Here is a 27525-nt window from a genome sequence, read left to right on the forward strand (position 1 = left end):
ATTTTTTGTGAACTTTTCTTTGACTATGATTTGGAGCGATTTCATTAGGGGAAATGGTACCTAGTTAGTTAGTGTGTGTACATCTAGGGTGATATCAAACTAGTTGCCTCACACTACTATGGGAAAAAATTTTAAGGGCGGCTAAAATAATATTTGTAGGACCGGGTGCGGTACCCGCTCCTACTTCTCGCAGCTAAAATAGCTGTTTGCAGAAGCGGGCCATGGGCTATCCTGAAAATTGATTTCCAGGGACGGATCAGGGCATGATCCGCCCCTAGAAACATCGTTCCCGTCTAAAATTTCACTAATTTGAATTTAAATTTTTCAAATCTATTTCACGATATATTTTAAAATTTTATTTCCCGCCAATTTTGATCTATCAAGCTCATGCACGATCGAATGTCATCTACTGCCGGTCCATCTGCATTGCACAATATGGTATTTAAAAAATCCATCACACAACATGAATAATAAATTAAGAGGTCCAAAATTATTCAACAATCTCCAGAATTAAAAGGTCCAAATATCCATCACACACCATAATTAATTAAAAGATCTAAATTATCCATTACACAACATGATTAATTAAAATGTCTAAAATACCGAATAAGCTACATGCTAGTACAAACTACTCATGAAACGTATCGACTGATGCCTCGTGAACCACCTCGCAAACTCTGGACACTGAACGGTCAATTTCTGCCATCCCCCGACGCTTCGCGCCTCGCATTACGTCGAGCCATCAAGTCACGATCATCATCCGTATCATGCCACTCGATATCAAATTCATGCTCAAATTTGTGTCTTGCATTACGTAGTGTGTGGAAATCAAATTCTTTCTTAATCCAACGATGAATACGACCCTGAACAAGTCCAAGACGTTCTTACCCGCGGAACTCAAGAGAATGTCCGGTGCGCTGCAAATGATTGCGTACCGACGCCCGAACATACGCACGATGCTCTAATGCATCATGCTGCAAAGCCATTTCTACGGATTAAATAGTTACTCATTAGAGTGTCAAAATAATTCATTTCAGAATATGTAATTACAGTCTAAAATTCAATACACTATAACAATTATGAACTAAATATACAGCTACCTGCACCTAAGAAAATTATCACATGTACAAAATAATAATAAACTAAATCTAACTACATCAACTAATATAAAAAATAATAAACATTAATTAGTCATTAACCATTAATAATCCCTCCATAAGTGTATACTTCTATTCTAAAAATAAAAAATTTCTACTATACTCAACTAATATCTATTTTTAGATATACTCATTTTCATATCTATATTTTTTCATACTCCCATTGTATATACTCATTTTAATATCTACATTTTTTTAAATAATGTTCCCTAATAAAGAGTGTTCCCTAAATTGAATGCACATTAATAAATAGAAACATAATTGAATGCACAAGTCAACAGAATTAGTTTGACACTCTTCAGTTCATTTTCAATACGCATCTCAACAAATTGACTGATTAGGAAACAAATTGAGTTTCCTTGGACCTTCGCTCAGAAAGAAGGGAGAACACCAAATCAGTTCTAAGATTTGGTGCCTCTCTTCTTTCTCAGAAGGGTCCAAAGGAGGCCAAGCAATTTGTTTCAAAAATAGATCCTTATATACATCATTAGAGTGTCAAATAAATTAAATAAATGAAAAAAGAACTATAATTCCTTATGTTCAAATGAATTCACATTCACTATTTCTAAACCCTAATTCTTGAGAGAATTCAAATGAATTCACATTCAAAAGAAAAGAACTAACCATCGTTCAAATGAATTCACAAATTCACTAACATTTCACTATTTTTCAATAACTATACAATAATTCACTAACTATTCAAATGTCACATTTTTTTCACTAACTATTGACTTATCAAATAAAGTGAAAATGGATATAACGAAACCTAAACCCTAAACATTTCAATAAATATTCACAATGGAAAAAATGAAAAAAAAATCAAGAACCTTGGTTTGGGCCGGCGGGAGTAGGAGGCATGGGTAGTGCGTGGTGGGAAGGGGACAGGCTACGGCGGGGAGGCGCGCGGTAGCAGGGAGGAGGACAAAGCGCCGGCCACACGGGTGGATCGGGAGGGATGGCGCCGCGCGGGAGGAGGAGGAGGCGCCGCTGGAGGAGAAGGCGTCGGAGGAGGAGGCCGCGCATGGAGGAGGCGCCGAGACCAGTGGCCATAGATCTGCGGAGAGGAGGATGAGGAGGAGGAGGGGGCAGGGTGCGGCGAGGCGAGGCGGCGGCGTGAGGAGGCGGGCGAGAAGGGAGGCGCTGTTGGGGAGGGTTGCAGCCGCCAGATCCGCGCGGGACGATTGTCGCGAAGGAGGTTGCCGCGGGACAGAGGGCCAGCGGGGAGGAGCAATGGGATCGTAGGGCCGCTGGGGAGGACGGCGCGCGGCGGCGGGCAAGAGCTCGAAATTTCGGCAGCCTCACGGTGCAGGGAGTGCGAATCGGAAAAATTGCTAAGTCCTAGCACCGGCTTGTATATATAGAAAGCAATTTGTAGGGGCGGGTACCGCCCCTACCTGCCCCTAGAAATCATTTGTAGCGGCACCTGACGCCACACCCGCCCTTAGAAATGGAAATCTACATGTAGGGGCGGGTGACGCCCCCACCCGCCCCTACAAATTGATTTCTAAGGGCAGGTGGTGGCGTCACCCGCCCCTACAAATGATTTTCAGGGGCGGGCAACGCCCCACCCGCACCTGAAAATAATTTTCAAAATTATTCTATAAATTCATTTAATTCAGAAAAATAGCAAAACACATAAAAAATAAAATTTGTACGCTAAGGATATTGTGACCTATAGAACTAGAATAAAATATGACAACCATATTTCAACACGTATAATGGTTAAGAGTGTGGAAATAATAATGTATGGCTCACCCATGCTAGTATCTTATACAACTCAAGCCATAATTTAAAGTTTGCACACCCTTAAGTATTAAATATACTGAAATATGCTTTTGCATATTTTTTGCTTATTCTATGGGTCACAAAATCTTAGTGTACAAATTTTACCTTTTTTGATGTGTGATTATTTTTTATGATTTAATCTAATTTTTAGATTAAATTTGAAAATAATTTGTAGGGGTGGGTAAGGGCGCCACCCACCCCTACAAATATGTTTCTAGGGGCGGTTGGGGTGCCACCCACCCCTAGAAATGTATTTGTAGGGGCTCCCACCTACCCCTATAAATGATTTTTTTTATTTTTCTAAAATTGTTTTTTATTTTGAAATTGTACTCTAAGACTATTGTGACTTATAGAACTCGAGAAAAATTAAGTCCAAAGTATCATTAATATATATATTCATATTTCTTTAGAGAGTGTGTGTTGCACCTAAGTGAAAATTAAACCATCAATAAAACAAAATAGAAAATAAATCAAATATACTTCAGTCTCCTATATGGATATAGGAATTTCATCAATAAGTATTGAGGCTAAAACATAAAAATTGAGTCCAAGTGTCATTAATAGGTCTCATATATATAATCCATTCAAAATACATGGATGCACGAGATATTAGAGAGATTACATGAATCTGAAAATAATTTACTAGCTACATATTTAAGCGGTAACAATTTGCGATTCTCCATCCTTGTATGTCTCTGGCTTGTCGTCTTTTCTTATGCTTGCTTTTATAATTCTCATCTTCTATGGTACACCTGGAAATACATTTGTAGAGGCAGTGACGCCATCACCCGCCTTTGAAAACTAACCCCATTCTTAGGCATGGGTGGTGGTGTCACGCGCCCCTGTAAATGATATATTTTGGGGCGGTGTCAAACCCCGTCCTCCAACGCCGCACAGCCCAGTCCTTCCAAGGGGCGGCCTGCATACACATAGCACTCTGCTTACACTTGCATCCACATTTCGTGTAAAAGGGTCAACCCGAAGGTGCTATAGTTGGAGGATAAAGGCTTAAAAGTTGGCTCCACCCTTGCTCAACTAGCATGGTGGTATTAAATATGTGCACGCAACACTCATGGGCCACTACTGGGCCACATCCAAATTGAGCCAGGTATCACATAAACCACCCCCCCTTCAAAGGACCTTGCCATACGTCCAGTGCCGGCGCTATATGTCATGTCGTTTGTCCTATTTGGACACACACGCGCCATACGCTATATGCCCGCACACTGAACCATATACAAGAACATCCCCTCTTAGCGCACGATCGCACGCCCAGTGCTGGCGCCATATGCCATGTTGTGTGTCCCAGCAGGGACCACACGGGCCATGCGCCATATGCCCGCACACTGACCCGTACGTGCAACCGCGAGGGTCAGCTCTGATACCATTTGTCACATCCCGTCCTCCAACGCCGCACAGCCCAGCCTTCCGAGGGGCAGGCCCGCATACACGTAGCACTCTGTTTACACTTTCATTCTCGCTTCGTGTAAAAGGATCAACCCGAAGGTGCTATGGTTGTAGGATAAAAACTTATAAGTTGGCTCCATCTTTACTCAACTAGGTGGTACTAAACATGTGCACATAACACACATGGGCCACTACTGGACCACATCCAAGTTGGACCGGGTGTCACAGGCGGGTGACGCCATCACCCGCCCCAAAAATGAGGCTCATTTTCAGAGGCGGGTGATGGCATCATCCGCCCCTACAAATGCATTTTCAGGGGCGGATCAATTGCTACAGTAACCCTGCTCCTCTTGTAGGAGCGGGTTACATTTTGATCCGATCCTGGAAAAAAATCGGGGCATTGCTACAAATCGTTTTTAGTAGTATCACGCAAGCACCAATTCATGTATTTCCTAAAAATCATGTTACATATGTTTTTGTTAAATTTGCAAAATGAAGGGTAATTTGACCTTTGTTGGATGTATTTGGGCCAAAGATTCACTACATATGTTGATACCTATGGATTAAACTTTGTTTGATTTAGACTTCACTTGCTTGCATTTCATGTCTAGGCTTTGAAATTTGACTTCTTAATTAAGGGATATGGTACTGCTACAAGACAATAAAAGCAGCAGAGATTGTCTGTTCAGTCGTTCTAAGATGATGTGGCATTGCATGAGACCGCCTATTGGACGGCTCCAATGTACTTGCCCTAAGTATCCAGTAGTTTGTCAAGTTAATCTCGGAATCAAGATAAAGTAAGCTTGATAATTGGAAGGCTATCTAGATCCATTCATATCACGAAGAATCAATGAGCCAGGTCCACATGCAAGTGACAAGAGATATATAGAAGATCAGGAAGAGACTTGGTGGCGACAACAAGCTTAGGAGGCAAAAAGGAAGCCAGGCCGATCAGCCTAGGCCCTCTAAGCCAATCGGCCTTAGGCATTCCGTTGCTCATTCATGTTGCTATATTTGGACTATGGTCTCATCAAAGTATAAATAACCCCCTCAATCAATATGACATCTGACCAATCCATTCGACACATTTGCTGCAGAGAAGCAGAGGAGTATGAGGGGTACCTTTCTAGAAAGCAGAGGGTTGTACAGTTGTCTAGAGGTTAGCAATTTAGCATAGGCTAAACTCTAGTCAATGTAGTCACCACCCTAGCCAACGTTTTCACCTTGAGAGGAAGAATCACGTTGGATTTCTGGAACTACGATCAACAGATCAAAGGTATGATCTCAGTGGTGATTTGGAGATGAAAAAATTATCAAAGTTATATAATTCATGAGTTTTGACTCACTAGCGACTCATCAAAGGTATGATTTTTATTATTATGAGTTTGCTTATTTCAATCTATGATCGTTTCCACAAGTTTTACGGTGCTGCCCATTAAAATTTTTTTACCAGCACTGTTTCTACCCCACGACGCTGCTGATCCTGCACCCACCCACCCCCCCCCCCACCCCCCCCCCCCCCCCCCGCTGGTGGCCCCGCGTGTTGCCGCTCCCCGCGCTGAATGCCCCGCGCCGGCTGCATTTGGGGAGGAGCGGCGGAGGTGGTGGCAGGGGAGGAATGAGCGGCAGATGAGGTGGCGGCGGGGGAATAGGGATGGGAGGGGGCGGCGAGGGAGAAAAGGAAGGGGAGGGGAGGAGCGATGTAGATTGCATAGGAGGTTCTTATTGTCATGGTGACTAGATTTGCACGTCTGATCTATCATAACAGTACGATGTGTGCCTGATATTCATGCTATAATAACTTCTCGCGTAGAAGGATAGGATCGTAACAAGATCTATTATCCAGTAATACGGTCAATATTCGAGAGTCAGACTGCGGTGGTGATTTGAAGATACTTTGAAAGAAAATTTGTTTTATCTACTATCATGCTTGGAACTAAAACTTAGCATAGTTCAGAATTGTTTAAGATTGGTTATCTCTTGCTCATATTGGTTGATTCTCTATCTATTCATAATTTTATTAGATTAATTATCTAAATCCTCGACTTCAATCACATTGCTCAATGTTTAATTAAAACAGTCCTAGATTATCTGTTTCATGGATTTATAAATCTTGAAAAATACTCTAAGGGGAAATCTACCAATATTCCGTGCAGCTTGCGGCATCTCTCTTCAAACTTTTCCAAAATTTTCATGAATTGTTTCCACAAGTTTTGCGGTGCTGCCCGATTTGCCAGCACTGTTGCTGCTCCACGACACCGCTGATCCCGCACGCCCCCTCCCCCCATGCTGGTGGCCCTGCGCGTTGCCGCTCCCAGTGTTGAATGCCCCGCGCGCCGGCTGATCCACGACCCCGCGCCAGCTGCATTTGGGGAGGAGCGGCGGAGGTGGTGGCGGGAGAGGAGTGAGTGGCGGAGGAGGTGGCTGCGGGGGAATAGGGATGGGAGGGGCGGCGGGGGAGAAAAGGAAGGGGAGGGAGCGGTGGGGGAAGAGGGAGGAGAGGGGTGGCGGGGGAGAGAAGGGAGGAGAGGGAGGGGAGGGAGCTGCGAGGGAGAGAGTGCGGGGGAGAGAGAAGGAGATAGGAGACTGGGAGAGGAATAATGAGAGGGAGGGAAAAAGGGAGGGTGGCGGGTGTTACGACGGTACTGCCGGATCGTGATACAAACTAGCGGTGATGTCAATTATCACCGCTGGTTTTAATGAGGTAAGATATAGTGTATCATAATATTCTGGTTCGTTAGTTTTTTAATAGCATTTTCTCTAGTAAAGTGATGACCGTTGACATAATATTCCATCTTAGTATGGAAATTCGGTTTGACACAGAGGTCCTTTTCAACGCACACACACACAGCCCCCAACACACACACACACGTGTGTGTGTGTGTGTGTGTGTATATATATATAGCTCTGCTATGCAAGTGCATTAAAATTATCTTGTTCTGGATTATTTTATGATAAAAATTTTATGCTAGTCATTTGTAGAGATGCAAATGGGTACCCAATTTTGGATCAGCTGATTAATTACCATGACATGCCATTGTAGTCAATTTCCTCCTAAATTAATTATGTGGAATGCCATCCTAATTCATTTATCAAATTTTTGATCAACCTAATGACCTAAAGTATTTATGACTTGTATTCCTGAATATTTGTGGCTGACATTAATGTTAATGTTCAAAATATTTACGTAAGCATAGCTGAAGGTAGTGTAAGCACAAAACACATTTCAATGAACTTGTGTGTTTTACAATACTTGAGTTATATATAAATTAGAAATTGTTATTTTCTATATGATGCAATACAATGCTTATGGTTTTGCTTCTAAGATTGTGTTAATAATCATCGGCTCTAGCGAATTCTTTTGTGTTAACGTGAAGTTTAGATGTGGGCCCAACAGTTCCTTTTTTAAGAAAAACTGAAAAAAATCTAATTAACATAAATTACTTTTTCAAATTAAGGAAAATGCTCAACGGATAAATAGCAAGACCAATAAATTCATCTAGATTCAGGAATATAGAGTTCGGTTGACGGATGTTAACAATATGAACTGCCATCATATATAATATTTGTGATTTAGCGGTTTGGGTTCAATTCTGCAAAATGTTTACTTGTAGGGACCTTTCTGATCAAACTACATGCACAGCTTCATGGTGAACAAACGGCAAAGTTCAGTGTAGTTAAGATTATGTTTATGTTGCTGTCCAAAACGGTACCTACTAAATCAGAATGATGATAGTGACTATCTTGCTCTTTGCATGAGGCACCCATATGCATTGAGTTATGACTGACTAATCTAACGATTTCTATTCACAGGTCTTCGAATAATTAAGCTCTATCATTCTAAAACCATAATTAAGCTTAACTTTAGCATGTGAACTATGTTAACTGTTTGGGCTATCACTACCAGGGCAATAATTTGCTGAAACCGTAGTATTAAGAAAGCGTGCGCCTGCAGATGCCTGTCGTGGGTCTGGTTTCAAGTTTTGGATGGTTGCATACGGCTAGAGTTTGGATCAAAGGTTTTTCACAGGAATTTTGGAGTTTTTCATTCCTTTGGAAAGGAATTGTGTGATTGTGTTTGGAACAAAGGACTGCAGACTTCCATTCCAGAGGAAAGGAAACCATCCATGTGCATTTCACAGGAAAAAAAAGCATCCACTCGGAGCCAAGTGAAATAATCTTCTCACTGTTTTTTTCTCCACCGTTGCTGTCTGCTGACTGCTGTCTTCCGAGCTCTCTCCTTCCTCCCGCCATGGGAGGCACCGAATCAGGCTGCCGGCGTTGGTGCCGCGGTCCCCTGCTCTGGGCAACTGTCCTCCTTAGCAGCCTGGCCGCCCTGACCTTTTACCAGCCTGCGCCGTCCTCCAGTGCCGGTTGCTGTGGCTCCCTTAGCTTCAACCGTAACTTTTTTTAACGTAGAAAATATAAGATTATATCCCTAGAAAGCTATAACCAGGGGAAAAAAAGAAAACCACGCAAACAACACCTTACCTTCTACAAGCCTCAACCGTAACCTGCCTAGCTAGCTAATTCCAATCGTATTTCCATAGCTTTGGCGTGAGGGGAGAGATGACAAATGACAGATGAGATGGGGGCAGCACCGGGAGCGACCGAGAGAGCTAGACAGGGGCAGGGCAATGCCTAGATAACAACAGATGAAGAGATAAGGATAAAATAGAAAGGCTCGACGTACCGAAGAGGGCCACAATATATCGAACCAATTAAAGAGCCCTCCTACGGCAGGGTTAAAAAAATATTAACATTAACTAATCTATCCTTAAGCAGTAATGTGTTTTTATTACTAACATATTTTCCTATTGTTGTGATTAAAGTTCCTGCGTTCCAAACACCTGTTTCAATCCATTCCCGTGTTTTTCCTTTCCTCTATTTTGCTACTACACCATAATCCTATTCCTAGTTTTTTTTCTTTCCTGTATTTTCTATTCCTTCGTTCCAAACATGCCCTTAACACGGGGAGAATTGTTTTATTTCCATGGCCGCCTGCAGGTCTCTTTTGAAATATTAGATGCGTGTATGTTACTGTTGCTTGGTGTGTTTCAGCGGCTAAAGATTCTTGCTGGAATACTATACTGGTACTGTTGCCTTGATAATTCATGTTTTAGGACCACAAACCAGCTGGGAAACCATACAGCATTCAGCATATTAACCTACGTTAACTAGTTTTTTTTTAAGAACTCGGTAATTAGTTGCTGCGCAGAAGTTATTCTACACGTTCTCCTAATCAATGAACAATTAAAGCCTGTTTGGTTTGGAGGGGTTTATTATAAATCCATAACCCTCTCACATGGAGGGGCTTATTATAAACTCAAAATAACGTTTGGTTGTAAGAGCTTATAATAAGCTAAGGTGAGAGATATTTATAGGATCTACACAAAATAAATTCCATAAGCATCCTTTGGAGAGGTTTATGGGCTTATGGGACTTATGGGCATAAGCCTCACCAATAAACTCTCATATTTGGATAAAAAAACTTATTAGGGGTTTATTACCAAACAGGCCCTAAGTGTATTTGGATTTTGTAAACCTTGTCTTAGAATCTATTTCTCCCTACTTATAATGCAATGCTAGATACATGTACACCTCAACTAGCAAAACCGGACAACTACCTGTTCCAAGTCAATTTAGTTCATGGTGGCGCTGACACCACTGCCATGTTAGCGCCACCCTCTCAAATCAAAGCCTACTTTGAACGGTTTAGAGGGTAAGTAATTTGTCCGGTTAAGACAGTTGAGTGGAGTATGCCGGTAGCAGTGGAGATTAGACTTGGACAAAGAATCTAGAGCGTGGCGAAAATGAATTCAAAAAGCGAAAAAAAAATTTAAATCTTAATTAGCCATCAATCAGCAATTCAGCATGCATGACGAACACTCAAGGACTGAACCTCATGTTAATTCTATAACAAAAGGACTGTGGTCATGAGTTACAGAAACATCATTTCAGAGCTCCAGAAACATCATTATTACTTCGCCACCTACTAGAAAAAAAAGGTACTGCAAGAATGATGATATTGGTGAATCATTCATTGTTCCAGGTGCGGCCCAATGGAACGGAAAGACAGGCAGGTAATCTAGGCCGTAGCCCATGATAAGGCCCAAACAAAGACGCCAGTCCTTTGGCCCGTCGCCCAGCTGCAGTGGCACGGATTCATTTTTGTCACGTTCCCGTTCTCTTGGCCCCTCTGCGACTGACACCAATCGAACACCCCAATCGAAGGAAGGAATCCGTGCGAGGGTGGTGCCAAGGCCCCTGGGATACGGTCACGCAGATGCAGGCAGCCGGCAGTGGAAGATGCCCTCGGCTGGAGCGCAGCGGCAGCAAATAAAAATGGTTATCCGGCGCTCACATGCGCCACCACCTATCCCTATCTTCCCTCCCTGCACCCGCAACCAAACCCGTGCCGCGCCGTGCCGTGATCCTTCCTCCGAGGCGCCCCCTCCAATGGCAGGCGCCATCCTCTTCACATGACCTCACCGTCACACACTTCGAGCTGCTGACTGTGAGCCGGTGAGCCCCTAGGCCGAGAAGCTGCCGTCCTCTGATCCCCTGCTGCACATGCGTCTCTCTGCTAGTTCTTGACCCTTGTCTTCCTCCTCCTCTCCCGGCCTCACATGCTCGAATGGCGACAATGGCAGCGCGTCTTCTTCCCCGGTCGTCCTCGTCCAAGCGCCAGCAATTCAGCTTTGCTGTCCTCCTCCTCTTCTTCCAGACCTTGTGCTGCCACGCAGCGGCTGTGGGTAACAGCCAGCAGGAGGGCGACCGGGTGCGGTTCCTCCCCGGGCAGCCGCCGCGCCCGCCGGTGTCGCAGTTCGCCGGGTACGTCACCGTGAACGAGCGCAACGGGAGGGCGCTCTTCTACTGGTTCTTCGAGGCCCACGCGTCGCCGGCGAAAAAGCCTCTCCTGCTCTGGCTCAATGGAGGTTGTTGCTTCAACTCGTTTTTTCTTTTTTATTTACATTTTTTACTATGTTGTTTAACTTTCCCATAATCCCATGCACAATGAATGACAGAGCAAAAGAGCTGGCAGTGTTCTTTGTGTTTGGTTCACTCTTAGTACTTTATTTTTGCTATGGCTTCAGTCCTACACTAGTGAGCTTGCAATGTGCAGGGGATCATTCATCATGGGGGTTAGTGAAGCAGAGTAGCAGTGCTCTGGACCTGGAGCACCTTTTATTTTTATATATCCTTAATCTCTGCTCAAGTTCAATGGCATGTCCTATGAATTTTTTTTGTGCAAATTATCTTACTGTACTTGCAGTTAATCATATACCATCTTTTCCTGCTATTCTCTCTGCATTGTGCAAGAAAAAATTGTGCGGTAATTCCTTTCAAAAAAAATTAGTGCAGTAAAATATGTGCCCAACATGCAGGACCTGGTTGCTCGTCAGTTGGGTATGGAGCTGCTTCTGAGTTGGGGCCTCTCAGGGTCACCAGCTACGGTGCAGAGCTTAAGTTCAACAAGTTTGCATGGAACAGAGGTGCCTGAAACAATTTTTTTTCTGTGCTTAAGATCATTGCAATTTCATCAAGCATAAGAACAATTTTTTTGCTGTATCCGTTATTGTTCTTGGGCAGAGGCCAACTTGCTCTTCTTGGAGTCTCCAGTTGGGGTCGGCTTCTCCTACACCAACACATCCTCTGACCTGACCAAACTGGATGACGCCTTCGTAGGTAATTTTCAGTGATATTTAGGGAATTTATGTCTAACTCGTTACTGTTTCACAATGTTATACATTCGCTTTTGTAGCTGAGGATGCATACAACTTCCTGGTAAATTGGTTCAAGAGGTTTCCACAGTACAAGGGCCGTGAATTTTATATCTCTGGAGAGAGCTATGCAGGTACTTCTTGCCATGAGCTACAATGCTATATGGTTGTTGTTCTTGTATATCAATGAAGAAAAACATTCTATATACTTTCTCTCAAAAAAAAAAGATAATTCCCATCAAGATCCTGTTCTCTAGTGCTACTTAACGTGGTGCACCGTCAAAATCTAGAATTTCAGTATGCTACCAATTGAAATCAGGAAACTGTTCTGACAATTTGATCCCTAATAATAATTTTTATGTATTTTATAACCGTAAATAAAGAAGCATATCAAGATATTAACGTATCTGGGTAATTTCCTAGAAGCTATTAAATTTGTTCATGCGTATAATAGAGGACAACATAGACACTTATTTTGAGAGAACAGACACTGGACTACTGATACTCTTCCAGTTCACAAAGTTTCGGTGCTATACAAAGAATAATGTGCATGTTACCATGTAGAAATGAATGGTGTTTAAAATCAGGAAAATAGTAATCCTTGTAATTATTCGTAAAAGTGTACTAGTTTTTGGTGACATCTCATTTTCCAAAAGAAAAAAAACTTCATTACCGCAGGTTTCAGATTCCTTGTTTTTTTTCTAAGAGAAAGGAGTTTAAGGTTTCTTTATACTGCATCAGTAGCCCTTAGAGTATGTATGGCATTGCTAAAAATGTCCATTTTCCATGGTATCTTATCAACGGCACAAATTGGTGGAGCAAAATAATGTTCCCTTTTTCTTCTGTGCGTCACTCAAAAAGAATTTTGAATCAATGCAGGTCACTATGTTCCACAACTTGCTGAACTTGTCCATGATAGGAACAAAGACAAGGACAGCCCATATATCAACCTTAAAGGTTTCATGGTGAGAATCTAGAGAAAAGCATCCTTTGACTATTTGATTTGGCCTTGTCCTTTTATTTTTATTTGATAATTGACTTATAAGGCACTGTTATGGTAGCTAACAAGCGGACAACAATTTTGTGCTTTAGGAGAGAAACATTTACTATTTCGTGCAAATGTACTTGTATCAGTAAAATTACCCAAAAAAGGCATTCCTACTTTTCTGTAACTGTAAAGGTTGCTGCACTTTGAGGAAACAGTTCATTGAAATGTGAAATTATTATACAAAAATATTGTGCAGCTCTTACTAAATAAGTTCAGAACTTGACGTGTTGTAAGTTGTAACACATGGATTCTCCCAATGTAGGTTGGTAATCCACTAACTGATGATTACTGCGACTCAAAGGGGCTAGCTGAATATGCTTGGAGCCACGCAGTAGTGTCAGACGAAATTTACGAGCGCATCAAGAAGGTGTGTGACTTCAGACTTTCAAACTGGTCTGATGATTGTGATAAAGCCATGAGCACTGTGTTCAGCCAATACCACGAGATCGACATTTACAACATCTATGCACCCAGATGCAATCTTCCTCAGTCATCAGCAGTACTTGCTGTTGATCGAGCACTTACAGCTAACGATCAGGTGAGGAACAATTTTTTTTTCTCGAGCGCGCAGGAGAGATGTGTATCTTTGTATTAAGAGAGGCAGGTGAGGAACAGTTAGCTTATAAAACTAAAAGTATATACTGCTTCTGAAATCGTGATGCCTTTTCTTATATATGGTAGGAACATTTCAGGCGTAGGATTAGGATGTTCTCAGGATATGACCCATGCTATTCCTCATATGCGGAGAGGTACTTCAATAAGGAAGATGTGCAGAGAGCATTCCATGCAAATGTCAGTGGAACTCGAAAATGGCAAGTTTGCAGGTGAATCAGCCTCAAATTGTTGTGACAGAAGTCTTTACATAGCAGCAATCTGTATAAATTTATTATTTTCCATTCAGAGTTGAACAAAGTAGTAATTAGGATTTTTTTCCTTGAACGACGCAAGAGAGCTGCATGTCATTACAGTAAGAAGAATAATTAAGGAAATATTGACATGGTTTGACTTTGTAATTTATTTGGAAAAATTAGCCACAGGTACATATGAGTGCGAATTTGACTTAATTCTAATTTTTCATGTATCACGCAGTGACTCAATTTTAAGGTCATACAATTTTTCGGTACTTTCCATCTTACCCATCTACTCTAAGCTCATCAAAGCCGGATTGAGAGTCTGGCTTTACAGGTATGCTTCCTCTTAATCATTTCTCAGTTCTCCTACCAATGCAAAATACACCTTGTTCTTACCTATCCATGTACAGATATTTTCCTCTGAAAAGGGACTTGCCGTAACCTTTCTTAAACATAATGATTCTTATCTCGGATTGCTCAAACTTTTAAAGTAGATCTCATATCAGTGATGGTGACTCGATAATAACTGTGTCCATCATCCATGCAGTGGAGATGCAGATGGTAGGGTCCCAGTGATAGGATCACGGTATTGTGTGGAAGCCCTGGGCCTGCCTATCAAGACAAAGTGGCAACCTTGGTACCTGAACAAACAGGTCAGAAGTTCTGAAATTTTTCCACTGTTACCGTGATACCATTTGTTAGTCTCTGAATGTAAACACAAGTAATGTGGAGGATATACGATATTTTAGGTTGCGGGAAGATTTGTGGAGTACCATGGTATGACAATGGTGACAATCAGAGGAGCTGGCCATTTGGTGCCCCTCAACAAACCAGAAGAAGGGCTCGCGCTTATTGACACGTTCCTCCTGGGCAAACAGCTTCCCACACACAGATGACAAGAATGTCTAGGGTTGCGATGAGGGCTATTTTTTTTCAAAAAACAATTGTCAAGGATTGGAACATAAGTGCAGAAGTGGAGAACAATGAAACATGTTTGTAAGAAGGGCTAATTTTCATTGGGGGCTGATTATTCCTATTGAATATGAATCTTCTAGTCACATCTTGTATTTCCTGCTGCCTTTTTTGGAAGTTCTCGTTGACCAGAACATTGCAATTTTCCCCTTGAATATTAGTAATTTATGCCAATGAAGTAGTGATAAATGGTAAAGAAATGTTAGTGGCATGAACCGCTTTGGTTGCAGCCTAGGCTTAACTTTATTTTCTTCAGAAGAATGAGAGATCATAAACATCCAAAAGACCAAAAACATTCTTATATGGCCACATTAGTTGAGAAAATAATTTGAACCATATTACCACACAGGAAAATTATGAAGGAGTTCATTCTCGGTTTCTGCATTAATTTGGGTACATATAGAGAGCCCGTACTGGATATATGTTACATCGATCTTAAAATCGGTTATTTCTTCTCCCTTACTCATTCAGCATATTTCATTCTGGTAGTGGTTCTCAGATATCTTTTGTCGGAAGTTTCCTGTCCGAAAGGAAGGAATTGATAAGCACAAGTGCCTCTGCTGGCTTATCTTGAGGCACTGTGTGACCTGCTCCTCTAACAGTGGCCATTGTCAGCCCTTCATACTCAACATACCTTCCAGCAACCTGTGATGAGTTTTAGACGTCCTCTTAGTATGAATGACCGATGAAAGAAAACTGAAGTATAATGTTCATTTTACATAAAGATTATCAAAATGAATAAATATGTAAACTTTGGGCTTCTAGTAGGGTGGCCGACCTGATTCTCTAAGTACCATGGTTGCCACTGTGACTTGATAGGAAGACCAAGTGCCTCTACCCAGTACCGGGATCCAATAAATGGAACCCTGCCATCCACGTCTCCACTGTATAAAGAACACAAAGGGGCACAAAAAATAGGGCCTGAGAATGCACGTCAAGCAGTTATCATATTTAATAATCCAGCAGAAGAATTACAAGGGCATGCTGAGACATAAAAAGAAACTAATTTTAACAGCATCAACGAATAATATTTAACCACAGTCAGATAATTCTACTCCTCTTTTAAATTTCTAGTGTAACAATTGCTATGCTTTTCCAGTGCCTAAAGCAAACAGGTTAATTTATTGCAGGATCCACATACCTGTAGACCCAAATTCTTATTCCAGGCTTGACAAGCTTGGAGTAAATAGGCAGAACAGAAAAAACCTCCATGTCGTAGTTGTCGAAAATGGGATCACTGAAACAAATTTGTATGATGAGATGTCATATATTCCATCTGATTTGTACGACATGCATCTCAACTCTCAAGGAAACAAATGCATATATGTCACCTGCAAAGACTCCATCTTCTATCCTTGATCCATCCACTGATATTCGCATGAAGTGATTTTTGAACATCCATCCTGTTCAAGTAAGCTTCAATATAGTTCGAGTAGCACGGATCGTATCCCGAGTACATCCTCAATCTTTTGGACTTGTTCTACAATTTGCATTCAGTTACTTCTGGTCCTACCTTCATATCCTCTAGTTGCTGTATCTGCTACAGTATGAACAACTCACTTACCTTGGCTTCTTTTTCTACCGAGCTATTGAAACTAGACGAAAATGCTGATCCATCAATGTTGCACCTGGGTGCGTACACGTTGTAGATATCAATCTCATGGTATATCTTGAACAGAAGGTTCATTACATGGCTGCACTCATTGGTGGTGGGTGAGAGCCTGAAGTCACAAACATTTTTGACTCGCTCATAAAATTTATCTGATATGACTGAATGGCTCCAAGCAAACTCGACGATTCCCGTGTAGTCATAGTAATCATTAGTCTCTGCGTTGCCAACCTATAAATGGTAGGTAAATTAGTTCTTAGGCCCTTCTTAGTTTACGCTTGAACTGCGCAGAGCTTGCTGTGTGCAGCATATATGCTTCAGAATATTCCAAATTCGGTCGATTAAAAACAATTGACAAAGCAAACCACAAGAAAATAATAAGCTTATGAAAAAACTGACACACTACTCGTTGGAGCAAGGAAAAGAAGAGTCAGTGTAAAAATCAAGAACACATACACGGGAACAAAATTTGCATATTTTGTTTGACATCTGTAATACAATAATGTGATACATGAGAACGATAAAAGTTTAGTATCCATCAATATTATAATCATTGTATTAATGACAATGATTTTGAAATGAGATTTACTGTCAATAATTTAGTACTTTCTTTATACTAAGAAAAATAAAAGGAGGTGGGTTTATATCTAATCTACTTACAATAAATCCTTTCAAATTGATTTGCTGATTCGCTTCAAGGTTCTTGTTGTGGTCGTCCACCACTTCTGCCAGCTGAGGAACATAATGGCCTGTTGCATCAAAGTTGGTCAGTGTCTTAATCATAAATAATGTATGGTGCTACATGTGTTTCACACATTATATTGGTGAGTGTGGCTAGGCGCAAAGACCTCATATTTTTGTGCATGACCAGTTGGATAACCACCGTGCTTGAATCTTCATATTTTTCTCCATATATTTTGTTTGATCAGACACTTTCCTATCCTTTGACCCTAAATATTATTATTTTGGTTTCTTACTTTGCGGTAACAAATGAAAAGAAGCATTCTGATTCCAATAAGGCAGTCATATTTTTAAACAGAATAATTCCTACCAACTCGGTTCCAGACCTGATGAAAAGGCGGTAGCGGAATCCTTGTATTCGCATGGACTGGAGACTGTAGAGAATAGGGTCTGGATGTTTAGGATAACCTTTTTGACTACAGAATAATGGACAGTGGAAGGATGGAATTTATTCCAGTTTTGCACGCTTACACTACTGGTCATTAAAGAAAGGCGAAAGGTGGTATCCTTCTATTGTGGCCTCATTCAATATTGCAATTTCTTTGCTGGAAGAAAGGGAGCTGTCTGCCTCCTTACCTGCATAGCTCTCTCCTGATATGTAGAAATCATGGCTTTTGTATTGTGGAAACCTGCTGAACCAGTTAACTAAGAAGGTGTAGGTGTCCTTGGCTGCATCATTTCGAAATTTCAATTAAGAAACCAAGCAGCTCAATCAAATTTAACTTCCTGTTAGTGAAAATCATGATTCCAAGATTAATACCGACAAAGCGATCATCGATGTTGTCTAGGTCAGAGGTAGTATTTGTGTATGAGAAGCCAACTCCAACGGGAGATTCCAAGAACAACAAATTGGCCTCTGATGAAGTTTTAAACCAAGGAAACAAAAGTTGAGTAATAGGAAAAGAAAATATGGAAACTAGATAGAACAGCACGAACTCTGTGACCATGGACACAGAAGAAAATTGGTAAAGAAACAAGTTCAGTGTAGCCCAGTTTACATAGGGGACTCAGCTGTGGAAAACCGAGTTACATGCTGAATAGCAAAATAAGCAATTGATATGAGTTACTCCCTCTATTATAACATATAAAGGATCTCAATATTAAAAACTTATCCACAAATATAGGAAATCATGTATTAACTCTTGGCTTAAAAAAACACCCCCTCCTGCGTTTTAAGGGCTGGCTTACATTGTTCAACCAGCTAGTTGGATTTAGACTGGATTTGCTGAGAGGAACATGCATCTCCTTCTATCCTACTCCCTCCATTCCAAAATATATATGGTTCTAGCTCTTTTAGATTTATAGTATTTACTATGTATCTAGAAAAGTGAAAACGACTTATATTTTGGAACGGATGGAGTAGCTAATATGTTCTAAAAGGCCTAGGATCCGTGATATTTTAGGATGGATGGAATACGTTTTTTAATTGAGAAGGTGGTGAGGTTATTCTACACATGAAAAGACAACTGTTGTAGGAAGTTTAATTTTATTAGTAACAAAATTACTGATATGTGACTGGAAGATGTAAACGCACCATCATCCTAGTAGCTGAACAAGGAGAGGAGCAAACCTTTATTCCATGCAAATTTGTTGAACTCCAAACCAGTTCCGTTGCCATTGACCAGGAGAGGTCCCAGCTCAGAAGCTGCTCCATAGCCCAGGGAGGAGCAACCAGGACCTGGAGATGGAAAAAATTATGTTAGATGGCCACTGAGAAATTAAGAAAAGATCTGTTACACAAAGAAGACATGGCTTCTAAGAATAATCAAGGATACTCCCTCAGTTATTAGTTAATTAGTTCAAAAATATTATAAAACGGAGGGCTCCCAATCAACTTCGGTAGTAGAAATGTCTATAACTAAGCCAGACTACAGATCATACAACTAGATCATTACTGATCATGTTTTGGGGAGCGTTGTAGCATGGCTGACGTGTACCGCAAACTACAGCGCCAAAGGCAAAAAGCACAAGAAAAGAACCAAGAACAAGAGCCGCTTGCGTACTTGGAAATTCTTTCTTCATCTCTCTTAGTGCAATGACAAGTCATGAAAGCAAAAGAAATGACCAAACAGCTAAAATTTCTAAGCGATAATAACCTCCATTGAGCCAGAGGAGGAGAGGCTTTTGAGCTGGCAACGTCTGAGCCTCAAAGAACCAGTAGAAGAGCGCTCTCCCGTTGTTCTCATTCACGGTGACATACCCCGAGAACTGTGACACCGCAGGTCTCGAGGGCTGCCCCGGGAGGAACCCCACCCGGTCGCCTTCCTGCTCGTCGTCTTGCTCTGCGATCGCTGGCAGCAACGAGAGAGCAATCAAGATGGTGAAGAGTGGATGCCTCACTGCCGTAGAAGAGGCCATTGGGTTTCTGTTGTGCTCCCTCAGAATGCAAAGCTCTATGTGTTCTGTCTTCTGTGTCCACAACCATTGAGGGAGGCACGATGCTAGATGGCTTCAGCTATTTATAGCAAAGATGCCCTTCAATTGTTTGTTTGTCGTTTGGGGACTAGCTAGGGTGCTTTCCAAGTATGCATCATCCCCTGAGCAATACCAGTGTTGTGAAAGGTGTTGACTGTTGACTGGTCAGATGATTAGTTATTAGTTTTGTACTGTACAAGTTGTGACTTATGACTATGTTGCTTGATCATTTGATGATTATCTTAGTGCCATAGAGTCCGTTTGGTTAATGCTGTCTCGTGGACTTGCATCATGTATTCTAATAAACAAGGCTGAGTAGATGTGGTGATCTTGAAAAATAGTGTCTGATTGACTGTATAAGAGATGCAATAATCTGCACCTGCGGATGCACTGACCCTCTATTGGTTGGTTGTACGACCGGGTACAAAGACCAACCACCCAAACTCGAGCTCGATTTGAACGTATCCATCGTGCCAAACTCAAACTATATACTTGCATCCAACGATACTGGGAGGAAGAATGCATCCAGCCAATCACAATAAATTACCTTTTCAATCTATTGTACCTGTCACGACTTGCTAGTTTTTCCAACTCGCCTCTAATGTGTAGTTTGTGGCCCCCTTGTAGTATTAGCATACCAATATGTATCCTGACTCCTTACCATATAATGATATAGCAGCCCTGGAACTCCATTGATTAGGCATCAAATTTTCATCAAAATGGTACCAACAAGTGGTGCTGGTATTGATATTTGTCTTCCATGTCAGTATATGGTTCATGCCCCTGATCGTGATCTTTATTTACATAATATCTTTCATGTTTCTAAAGCCAATAAAAACTTAGTTTTTTGTTCATCATTTCAGTACTGATAATCATGCCTTTATGGAACTTCACCCCAATTTTTTTCCTTGTTAAGGATCGGGACACGAAGCAAACTCTTCTTAGAGGCAGATGTTTTTTCTCGAACACTTTTAGAGGTAGATGTGCTTGTGGTCCCTATCCTCTTCTTTCACCTTCAGTTTTTCTTATGCAAGGAAGAATGTTTTTGGAGTCATTAAAGTGTCAACAGCTAGGTTGATTAAGCCATCCATCATCTGTATTTTGGCGAAAGTGCTCAAAATCTGACCAGCTATCTTGGCGAAAGATAGCCTTATAATCTGTATTAAATAAGACACTAGAAATGATTATTGATCCATATTCATCTTAGGGATCGTTTGGAAGGGCTTCTCCTAAAATGGCTTCACCAATGAAGCTAAAAAGACAGGTTTACCCGGCTTCTAGTTCAGCTTTACCTCAGCTTACAAAACAACTTCATGCTGTAAGGTTGATCTCAACCCGGCTCGGTCCAACGATCGAGTTGGACCCCTTGATGCACCCTCATCAGGGGCGTACAACCAATCCATGGTTGCGGGCTCCCGTCACGCAACACCAATAATAGACATATAATAGAGAAGGTGGGGCCGGGGGCACACACGATGAGGTTCACCGCTGCCCACTCGACCCCACTTACAAACCCTAGCGATCCAATCTGGACGGCGCTGTGAGCGACGGGAAGCTCCGCCACCCTCTACACCGTGCCCTGCTGTTGTCGACTACATCGCCAGCTCCTCTTTGCCCACGTCGACGGAGCGCCTTGTCCACATCGTCACTGTCTTGCCCGACGCCATCTCCGTCACCATGGCCGCCGCTGCCTCCTCCATCACCAAGCCCGAAGTACAAGAGACGGCGGGACCTACCTGCCACCGCAACCATCGTTGGCTGTCGCCTAGATGCCGCGCGGGAAGAAGCAGCTACTATCAGCCGTCACCTCGACAGTGCATGGGAAGAAGACCTGAGCCGCCGCTTGACAGCGTGCAGGCTCAGAGCACCAACGCAAGGCCGCTCGACGGCGGCGTGCTCACACTCGGGTGAACGCGCGCGCCGGCGAGGGGGCCTGCGGTGGCGCCGCCATCTCCCTCCGCCGAGGTGGCCATCACTCCATCATCACCGTCCTCGGTTCGGGGCTGAGGAGAGAAGGGGAGAAGAAAAGATGTGAGCTAGGGTTTCCAAAGGGGAGTAGGCCGCTGTTGGTTTTAATCCGGCGAAATCGCCGGCCGGCCATCCGATCCCGATCAACAGCCAGGAGTGGCTGGACCAGGATTCAACTTGGGTGGGGTGATAGGAAAGCAGCGTGCTGGGCCAGTTTGCCGGCCCAACTGTCGGTTGCTAGGCCTTAGGCCCACGATGAGACGAGCCGAGCTGGAAGATGGCTATTGGGCCGGAGCGAGCCATGGCCAGCAAGCCAAGCTTGCAGGCCGAGCCACATGCGCGCATGGGCTGGACGTGCGTGACTTGAAGCAAACTGGGCCGAGTCGTGCAGAGGCGTGGGCGAGCCAAGCCAAAACAATCGGCTAGCTTTGCTATGAACAGTAGAAGTTTTAATGTTTATAGTTATTCTTTTCAGAAGCTCATTTTGATGATTTATGTCTAGTTTTTCATCTCTATTCTTTTTTGAACCAACGTGATAAATTGTTTAGAGGGTAGATGGGTACCCAAAAATGTTTAGAATGTAAAATGTTTCTCAAAAGAATTATTTTTCCGATGCAATGTTGATTATCTTTTAATTAAATTAGAACTAACGGGATAATTTAATTAAAAGAGTAGTTATATTTTATTCAAGATAATTATGATATTGTTAATTAAATTAGAACTAATGATGATTTTATTCAAGTTGATGATAGCAATATTATAATTTTATTCATGAGTTTATCCATGCATTAGTTCTATTTCCGCCCAACGGTGATATAGAATTAATGTAGTAGTGAACATTGTATGTTTTAATTTTGACCAACGTTTAAATTAAGGCATGCACATGTTATTCTAAATGTTTCTCAATCTTTCTGAATTTTGTTTTCATGCTCCAACCCAATGACATTTATCTCAGACATCGAGCCCCTCAATGGAGGAAACTATGGCTCATGGCGAGAGAAGATTGAGATGACACTTGCGCTATCCAATATTGATCTAGCACTCACCTCTCTCTGTCCCACAGAACCTGTGGGAACTAGTGAGGGTAGAAAATGAGACTGATGCAGCTTTCACCGCTCGAACGCGTGAGCATGCACCAATAAGAATTAAGTACGACCTTGAGCGTCTGAAGTGGGATCAGTCAAACCGCAAGTGTTTGATGTGATTAAGAGCTCCATTGTGGAGGCGATAAGGAGAGCAATCCCAGATTGTACCACCGCCAAGGAGTATCTCAGGAAGAGTCAGTTTACTGGCTCTTCAAAGGCTTATGCAAGCACTCTTATTAAGAGGTTAGTGACAGATAAATGCACTGGTGGAGGGATAAAAGAGCACATATTGGGGATGAGCAACCTGACATCCAAGTTCAAGCCTATGGATATGGAGCTTAAGGACAAGTTTCTAGTTCATTTGATCTTTGCCTCCTTTGCCTAGAGAGTATGAGGCTTTTTTTTGTCAACTACAACTTACAGCCAGAAAACTTTGATATTGAGAAGGCCATTGCCATGTGTGTGCAAGAAGAGGAAAGGCTTAAGTATTATATGGTGATTCCATAAACCATGTGAAGCAAAACAAGAAGAGGAGCTTTCCTAACAAGAACGCTAAACCACAAGGGAAACCCCAGTGGGAAAATAGCTCTTCTTCTAGACCACATGGAAAGACCCCACAGAATAATCACCATCAGAATTCTAACCATGATGAGGTTGACAAGGACGCTTGCAGGTGGTGCAAGCAGAAGGGATATTACCGGAAGGATTGTCTGGTAAAAAGGGTGAGGATATTATTACGTTCGTAGATGAGTTCTTGTATTTAAGTTATGCAAAATCTACTTGGTAAATTGACTCATTACAGGGATTCCATATGAGAAGGACCCTTCAAAGAGGAGAAAGAAGGCTTAGAGTCACCAACGTTGTCGAGGCAAAAGTTGAAGAAATTGAAGAACTTCCATTAGAATTGAATAATGGCTTCATACTTCATTTTCACAATGTTCTCTATGTACCCTCTTTGATTAGAAATTTGATTTCAGTTTCATGCTTAGCTGATGATGGATATGATTGCCATTTTGGCAAAGAATAATATTTGATTAATTTTAATGAAAAGTGTGTTGGTCTTGCCTTCTGACAAGACAAGCTTTATATGTTATCTATGCATGAGAATGTGAATGTTGTATGCAATGAAGGAAATAATGAGTCTTCCTCGCCTACGAATGTACGAAACAAGCGCAAACGATGCCATAACGAAACATCCGTGAAATTATGGCACCGTTGTTTAGGCCATATTTCGAGGGGGAGAATTGAGCGATTAATCAAAGTGGAAATTCTGCATCCTCTAGATTTTTCAGATACATAATATTGTATCAATTGCATTAAAGGAAAGTATGTTAAACAAATTAAGAAAGGAGTCAAACGGAGTGTAGGGGTTTTGAAAATCATACACACAGATATTTATGGTCCATTTCCTGTAAAGACTGTAGACGGTTATATTCATAACGTTTACAGATGACTATTCGCATTATGGCTATATTTATCCAATTAAATAATGATTAGAAGCGTTGGATAAATTTAAAATTGTGGCAGAACCAACCTGAATTATACCGACTCAAGTACGCGAGTCCTCACCGAAGGGCTACCTCGTACTTCAAACGGTATAAAACCATTGGTCTGTCGGGTAACGTCCCGATAAACCACCGAACTCAGGATCCAACAAGGTACCTCACACGAAGGTGAGTCCAGAGATACAATGCCAAAATATCTTACACCACAGGTAGTTACATTACAAAAATGTACAAAGCATCATTAGCTCCCACAGAGGAGAGATTATTACAAGACAGGTTTTAGTTTTCAGTCAAAGCAGCGGAATTTGAAAAAGCGTAGCCATTATACACGTCGTCATTACAAATATTATGCTAGCCCTGGTATAATATCACTCGGCGGGATCGGTGTTGGCTGGGGACGGATCCCATTCCACGGACCAACCATCAGGCAAAGGGTAGGGCCACGGTGTAATGAATGCTGGCTCATCAAAAGGATTACCTGAAGCAAATCAACGAAAGCAAGGCTGAGTATACTAATACTCAGCAAGACTTACCCGGAATTGGGTATATCTTAGCCCATAACTAGACTCATGATGGCTTTTAGCTTTGGGTAAAGTTTTCAGCTGAAAAGCAACAAAGGGTAGATCCTTATTTTCAACTTTTAACTTTCAGGTTCTAGTTGATTAACCATTCTAGGTAAGCACCTACAACTAGTCAAACATGGTAGAATCTTTATTCAAACATCATCTTAGATAATCACATAATTACTCTTGTTACTCTATGTGGTAAAGGGAATAAGCAGTCTCATACATCGTGAGAGGCGGACGATTCTGAATCGAGATTCAACCCTTGCAAGGTAAACCTAACACACACGCTTGAAACACCACAGGGTCGTTCCGAAGCAACCGTTTACCTTTCATTCCGACTCGTGGATCAGATCCACCACAAGCGACTGCAGGTCATACGCACATCCAAAGTGCAGGACGTACGTCTGTAGCGCGACTACAAAACCCGTACTCCTGGTTGCCCAGCAACACGTATGCCTACACGTCGAACAAAGTAACCAAAAGAAGCAAATACATGTGGTGGGGGGTATGTCCACTCCTCGGGCCGATCGGTTACTAGGCTTACCGCTTACCATATTTCACGGTATGTGGCTAGTACTTTCAAACGCTTAACCACCGCTACCACACACTGCGACCTTATCAAATTCATCAAAACAGACGGGGTATCATCTTGACCATGATACCTCATAAAACTCCCGTCCGTCATCCTTATAATGATAACAGGAATGTAAACATCACAATTCCTATATCGCGCGAGTGACAGAAAATCACTCGACTTCTACCGGTCCTATAAGCAGAGCAGCTATTCGGACTCAAGTTCTAGTGTTCAATACATAGGTTCCTGGAATTATGCAACTAAGGTTTACAAACAACTCCTAAGAACTTAATGTTTAAAGATATACATAAATAGTATAGGTTGCAGTGTAATAAAGTAGGGGTTATGTCCGGGGCTTGCCTTTGCTGGTAGGGTTGGGGTTAGTCAAATTATTTTCTTCCGAACCTTGGTTCGGGGCTTCAGAGAAATCCGCGACGAGAGTTCCGGGGTCTTCAGAATAACCTCCTTCTTGTTCCGGGATCAGCTGATAATCCCCGTCGGCGAGAGTGGTCGATTCTACATGATATGCAGAATGAAGTTTAATGGATGCATACATTTGTAGTTCAGTTCACGATAAAGTTGCAATCTAAATAAAGAGCATTGCATATTAACAATCAACTTAATTACCCTGCACTGGGCAGTCATTTATCGAGTACTAACTAAACTAACTAGTCTCGTTAGGCAACCGGGGTGGGTTACCCTCAAACTCCATCTAACTCCTTTAAGTAGCGTATTTGATTACCTTAAGCAATACTACATACATTTAGCAATCTCCTATTTATTAGTTAAACATTGTAATTAACTTTTAGGTTATTATTTAATTATGGTTAACCTTGAATTAATCTTAGGCAAATTAAATTAATACTTATGAAAATTACCCTAAGTGGGTTTGATTGAAATAACCTTACTCTAGATATTTTATATAATAAATAATAACCTACCTAATTAAACAAGATCAAGATTTGAAATTTCAAGGTGTAATTATGACTAGAGTTTTATACTAAAATTAGGGTTCAAAATTTAAGGGCATCATAAACTACTCAAGTCTAGCATTCCAGAAAAATTTCATAACTTTTTATGCATTCTAATTATTGTTTATGATTTATCTTGAAATCTAAGTTTGAAATTTATAACTCAAGTTATATTAGGCTTCTGTTTCTCAAATTTTTATGTTATATCACACTCATAAAGACTAAACTATAGTAAAAATTTCATCCCCAAATATGCATAGATACTTCTAAAATTAATTTGCCAAGCTTTTATTAACTTATAACAAAAGTAACCAAATACTCTAGCTAGAGGGCTGATCTAGACTTCAAAAATTTATACAAGCCTACTCCAATCATGTGCAACATATGCTCCAAATATCAACAGTAACAAAGCTATAGATCATAAGATTCAATTAAAACATCATTTTACTTGTATTTAAAATACAGAACAAACTATATATCTTCATAACTTGACTGTGAAATAAAAGTTGTAGAATTCATCCTAAGGATTCTAACCCAACAAGTTTGGTATTTTTCTGATTTTTCTATGAATTCTTACACATTTTTGAACTTCACTGGTTTGAAATAGAGAAAGGGACTGAAACTTTGCAATAGGGACCCTAGAAGAATTTAAAGGCTTGCAATCGGGTCCCTGCTGCCATGGCCGGCGGGGGAAGCTCTGTTCCGGCCAAAATCCGGCGATCCTCGGGGTCGGCGGCGAGGGGTAAGGGGAGAGGAAGCACCAGTGAGTCAAAGGCTACCTGTAGAGGGTCTCGGGGAGGTTGGAGATGACCGGTGGCGAGCTGACCACAGGAGCAGTAGCTCCGGCGAGCGGCGGCTCGAATTCCGGCGAGCTCGGGTGGGGAATGGGAATGGCGCGTGGTCTAGGAGCTCTAGGGCGAGGAGGGGATCCAATTCCGAGACTCAGCTCAAGGAGAGGAAGGTCGGAAGGAGGAGCTCGACGTGGAGCAGGGGCGGCGGCAATGGAGATGGGCGGCGGCCGGCGGTGTTCACGCGCTTGAGGCTTGGGTTACTTGAATTGGTTCACCAGGACTGGGAGGAGTGAGTAGGGGGGGGGCAGCATTGTGGCTTGGGGCGGCTACTAAGCCCGGCAGTGGTCGAGCAGGAG

The 27525-nt window shown here is 41.9% G+C and overlaps 2 protein-coding genes and 1 long non-coding RNA gene across 3 annotated transcripts; 1 reads left to right on the forward strand and 2 right to left on the reverse strand.

Moving 5' to 3' along the window:
* Positions 1 to 3595: 3595 nt before the first annotated feature.
* Positions 3596 to 8954, reverse strand: LOC112891366. The gene is made up of 3 exons (XR_003228541.1): positions 8841 to 8954; positions 8537 to 8753; positions 3596 to 3861 (listed from the first exon to the last, which is right to left on the reverse strand). It is a non-coding gene; the product is annotated as an uncharacterized LOC112891366 (long non-coding RNA).
* Positions 8955 to 10606: 1652 nt separating this feature from the next.
* LOC112891365 (serine carboxypeptidase-like 26) lies at positions 10607 to 15030 on the forward strand. Its single transcript, XM_025958205.1, has 10 exons — positions 10607 to 11287; positions 11738 to 11845; positions 11943 to 12038; positions 12115 to 12207; positions 12953 to 13038; positions 13384 to 13659; positions 13803 to 13945; positions 14211 to 14306; positions 14520 to 14625; positions 14722 to 15030. The coding sequence occupies exons 1-10, from the start codon at positions 10987 to 10989 to the stop codon at positions 14866 to 14868; spliced, it is 1452 nt and encodes a 483-aa protein (XP_025813990.1). The 5' UTR covers positions 10607 to 10986; the 3' UTR covers positions 14869 to 15030.
* Positions 15031 to 15322: 292 nt separating this feature from the next.
* LOC112893955 (serine carboxypeptidase-like 26) lies at positions 15323 to 19704 on the reverse strand. Its single transcript, XM_025961494.1, has 10 exons — positions 19391 to 19704; positions 18865 to 18972; positions 18055 to 18150; positions 17871 to 17963; positions 17214 to 17302; positions 16509 to 16784; positions 16276 to 16424; positions 16086 to 16181; positions 15723 to 15828; positions 15323 to 15589 (listed from the first exon to the last, which is right to left on the reverse strand). The coding sequence occupies exons 1-10, from the start codon at positions 19650 to 19652 to the stop codon at positions 15440 to 15442; spliced, it is 1425 nt and encodes a 474-aa protein (XP_025817279.1). The 5' UTR covers positions 19653 to 19704; the 3' UTR covers positions 15323 to 15439.
* Positions 19705 to 27525: the final 7821 nt, after the last annotated feature.

The sequence above is a fragment of the Panicum hallii genome, chromosome 5 (assembly GCF_002211085.1).
Source record: "Panicum hallii strain FIL2 chromosome 5, PHallii_v3.1, whole genome shotgun sequence".
Lineage (NCBI taxonomy): Eukaryota > Viridiplantae > Streptophyta > Magnoliopsida > Poales > Poaceae > Panicum > Panicum hallii.

What these genes read in the sequence shown, in the direction of transcription:
- LOC112891365 (XM_025958205.1), top strand. Translation starts at nt 10,987, where the DNA reads ATGGCGACAATGGCAGCGCGTCTTCTTCCCCGGTCGTCCTCGTCCAAG. An exon ending in CAAGTTTGCATGGAACAGAG is followed by an intron (nt 11,846 to 11,942) that starts GTGCCTGAAACA and finishes GTTCTTGGGCAG; the next exon opens with AGGCCAACTTGCTCTTCTTG. An exon ending in CGAAAATGGCAAGTTTGCAG is followed by an intron (nt 13,946 to 14,210) that starts GTGAATCAGCCT and finishes TGTATCACGCAG; the next exon opens with TGACTCAATTTTAAGGTCAT.
- LOC112893955 (XM_025961494.1), bottom strand. Translation starts at nt 19,652, where the DNA reads ATGGCCTCTTCTACGGCAGTGAGGCATCCACTCTTCACCATCTTGATT. An exon ending in ATCAGGAGAGAGCTATGCAG is followed by an intron (nt 17,303 to 17,870) that starts GTAAGGAGGCAG and finishes TTGATGCAACAG; the next exon opens with GCCATTATGTTCCTCAGCTG. An exon ending in CATGGTACTTAGAGAATCAG is followed by an intron (nt 15,590 to 15,722) that starts GTCGGCCACCCT and finishes AACTCATCACAG; the next exon opens with GTTGCTGGAAGGTATGTTGA.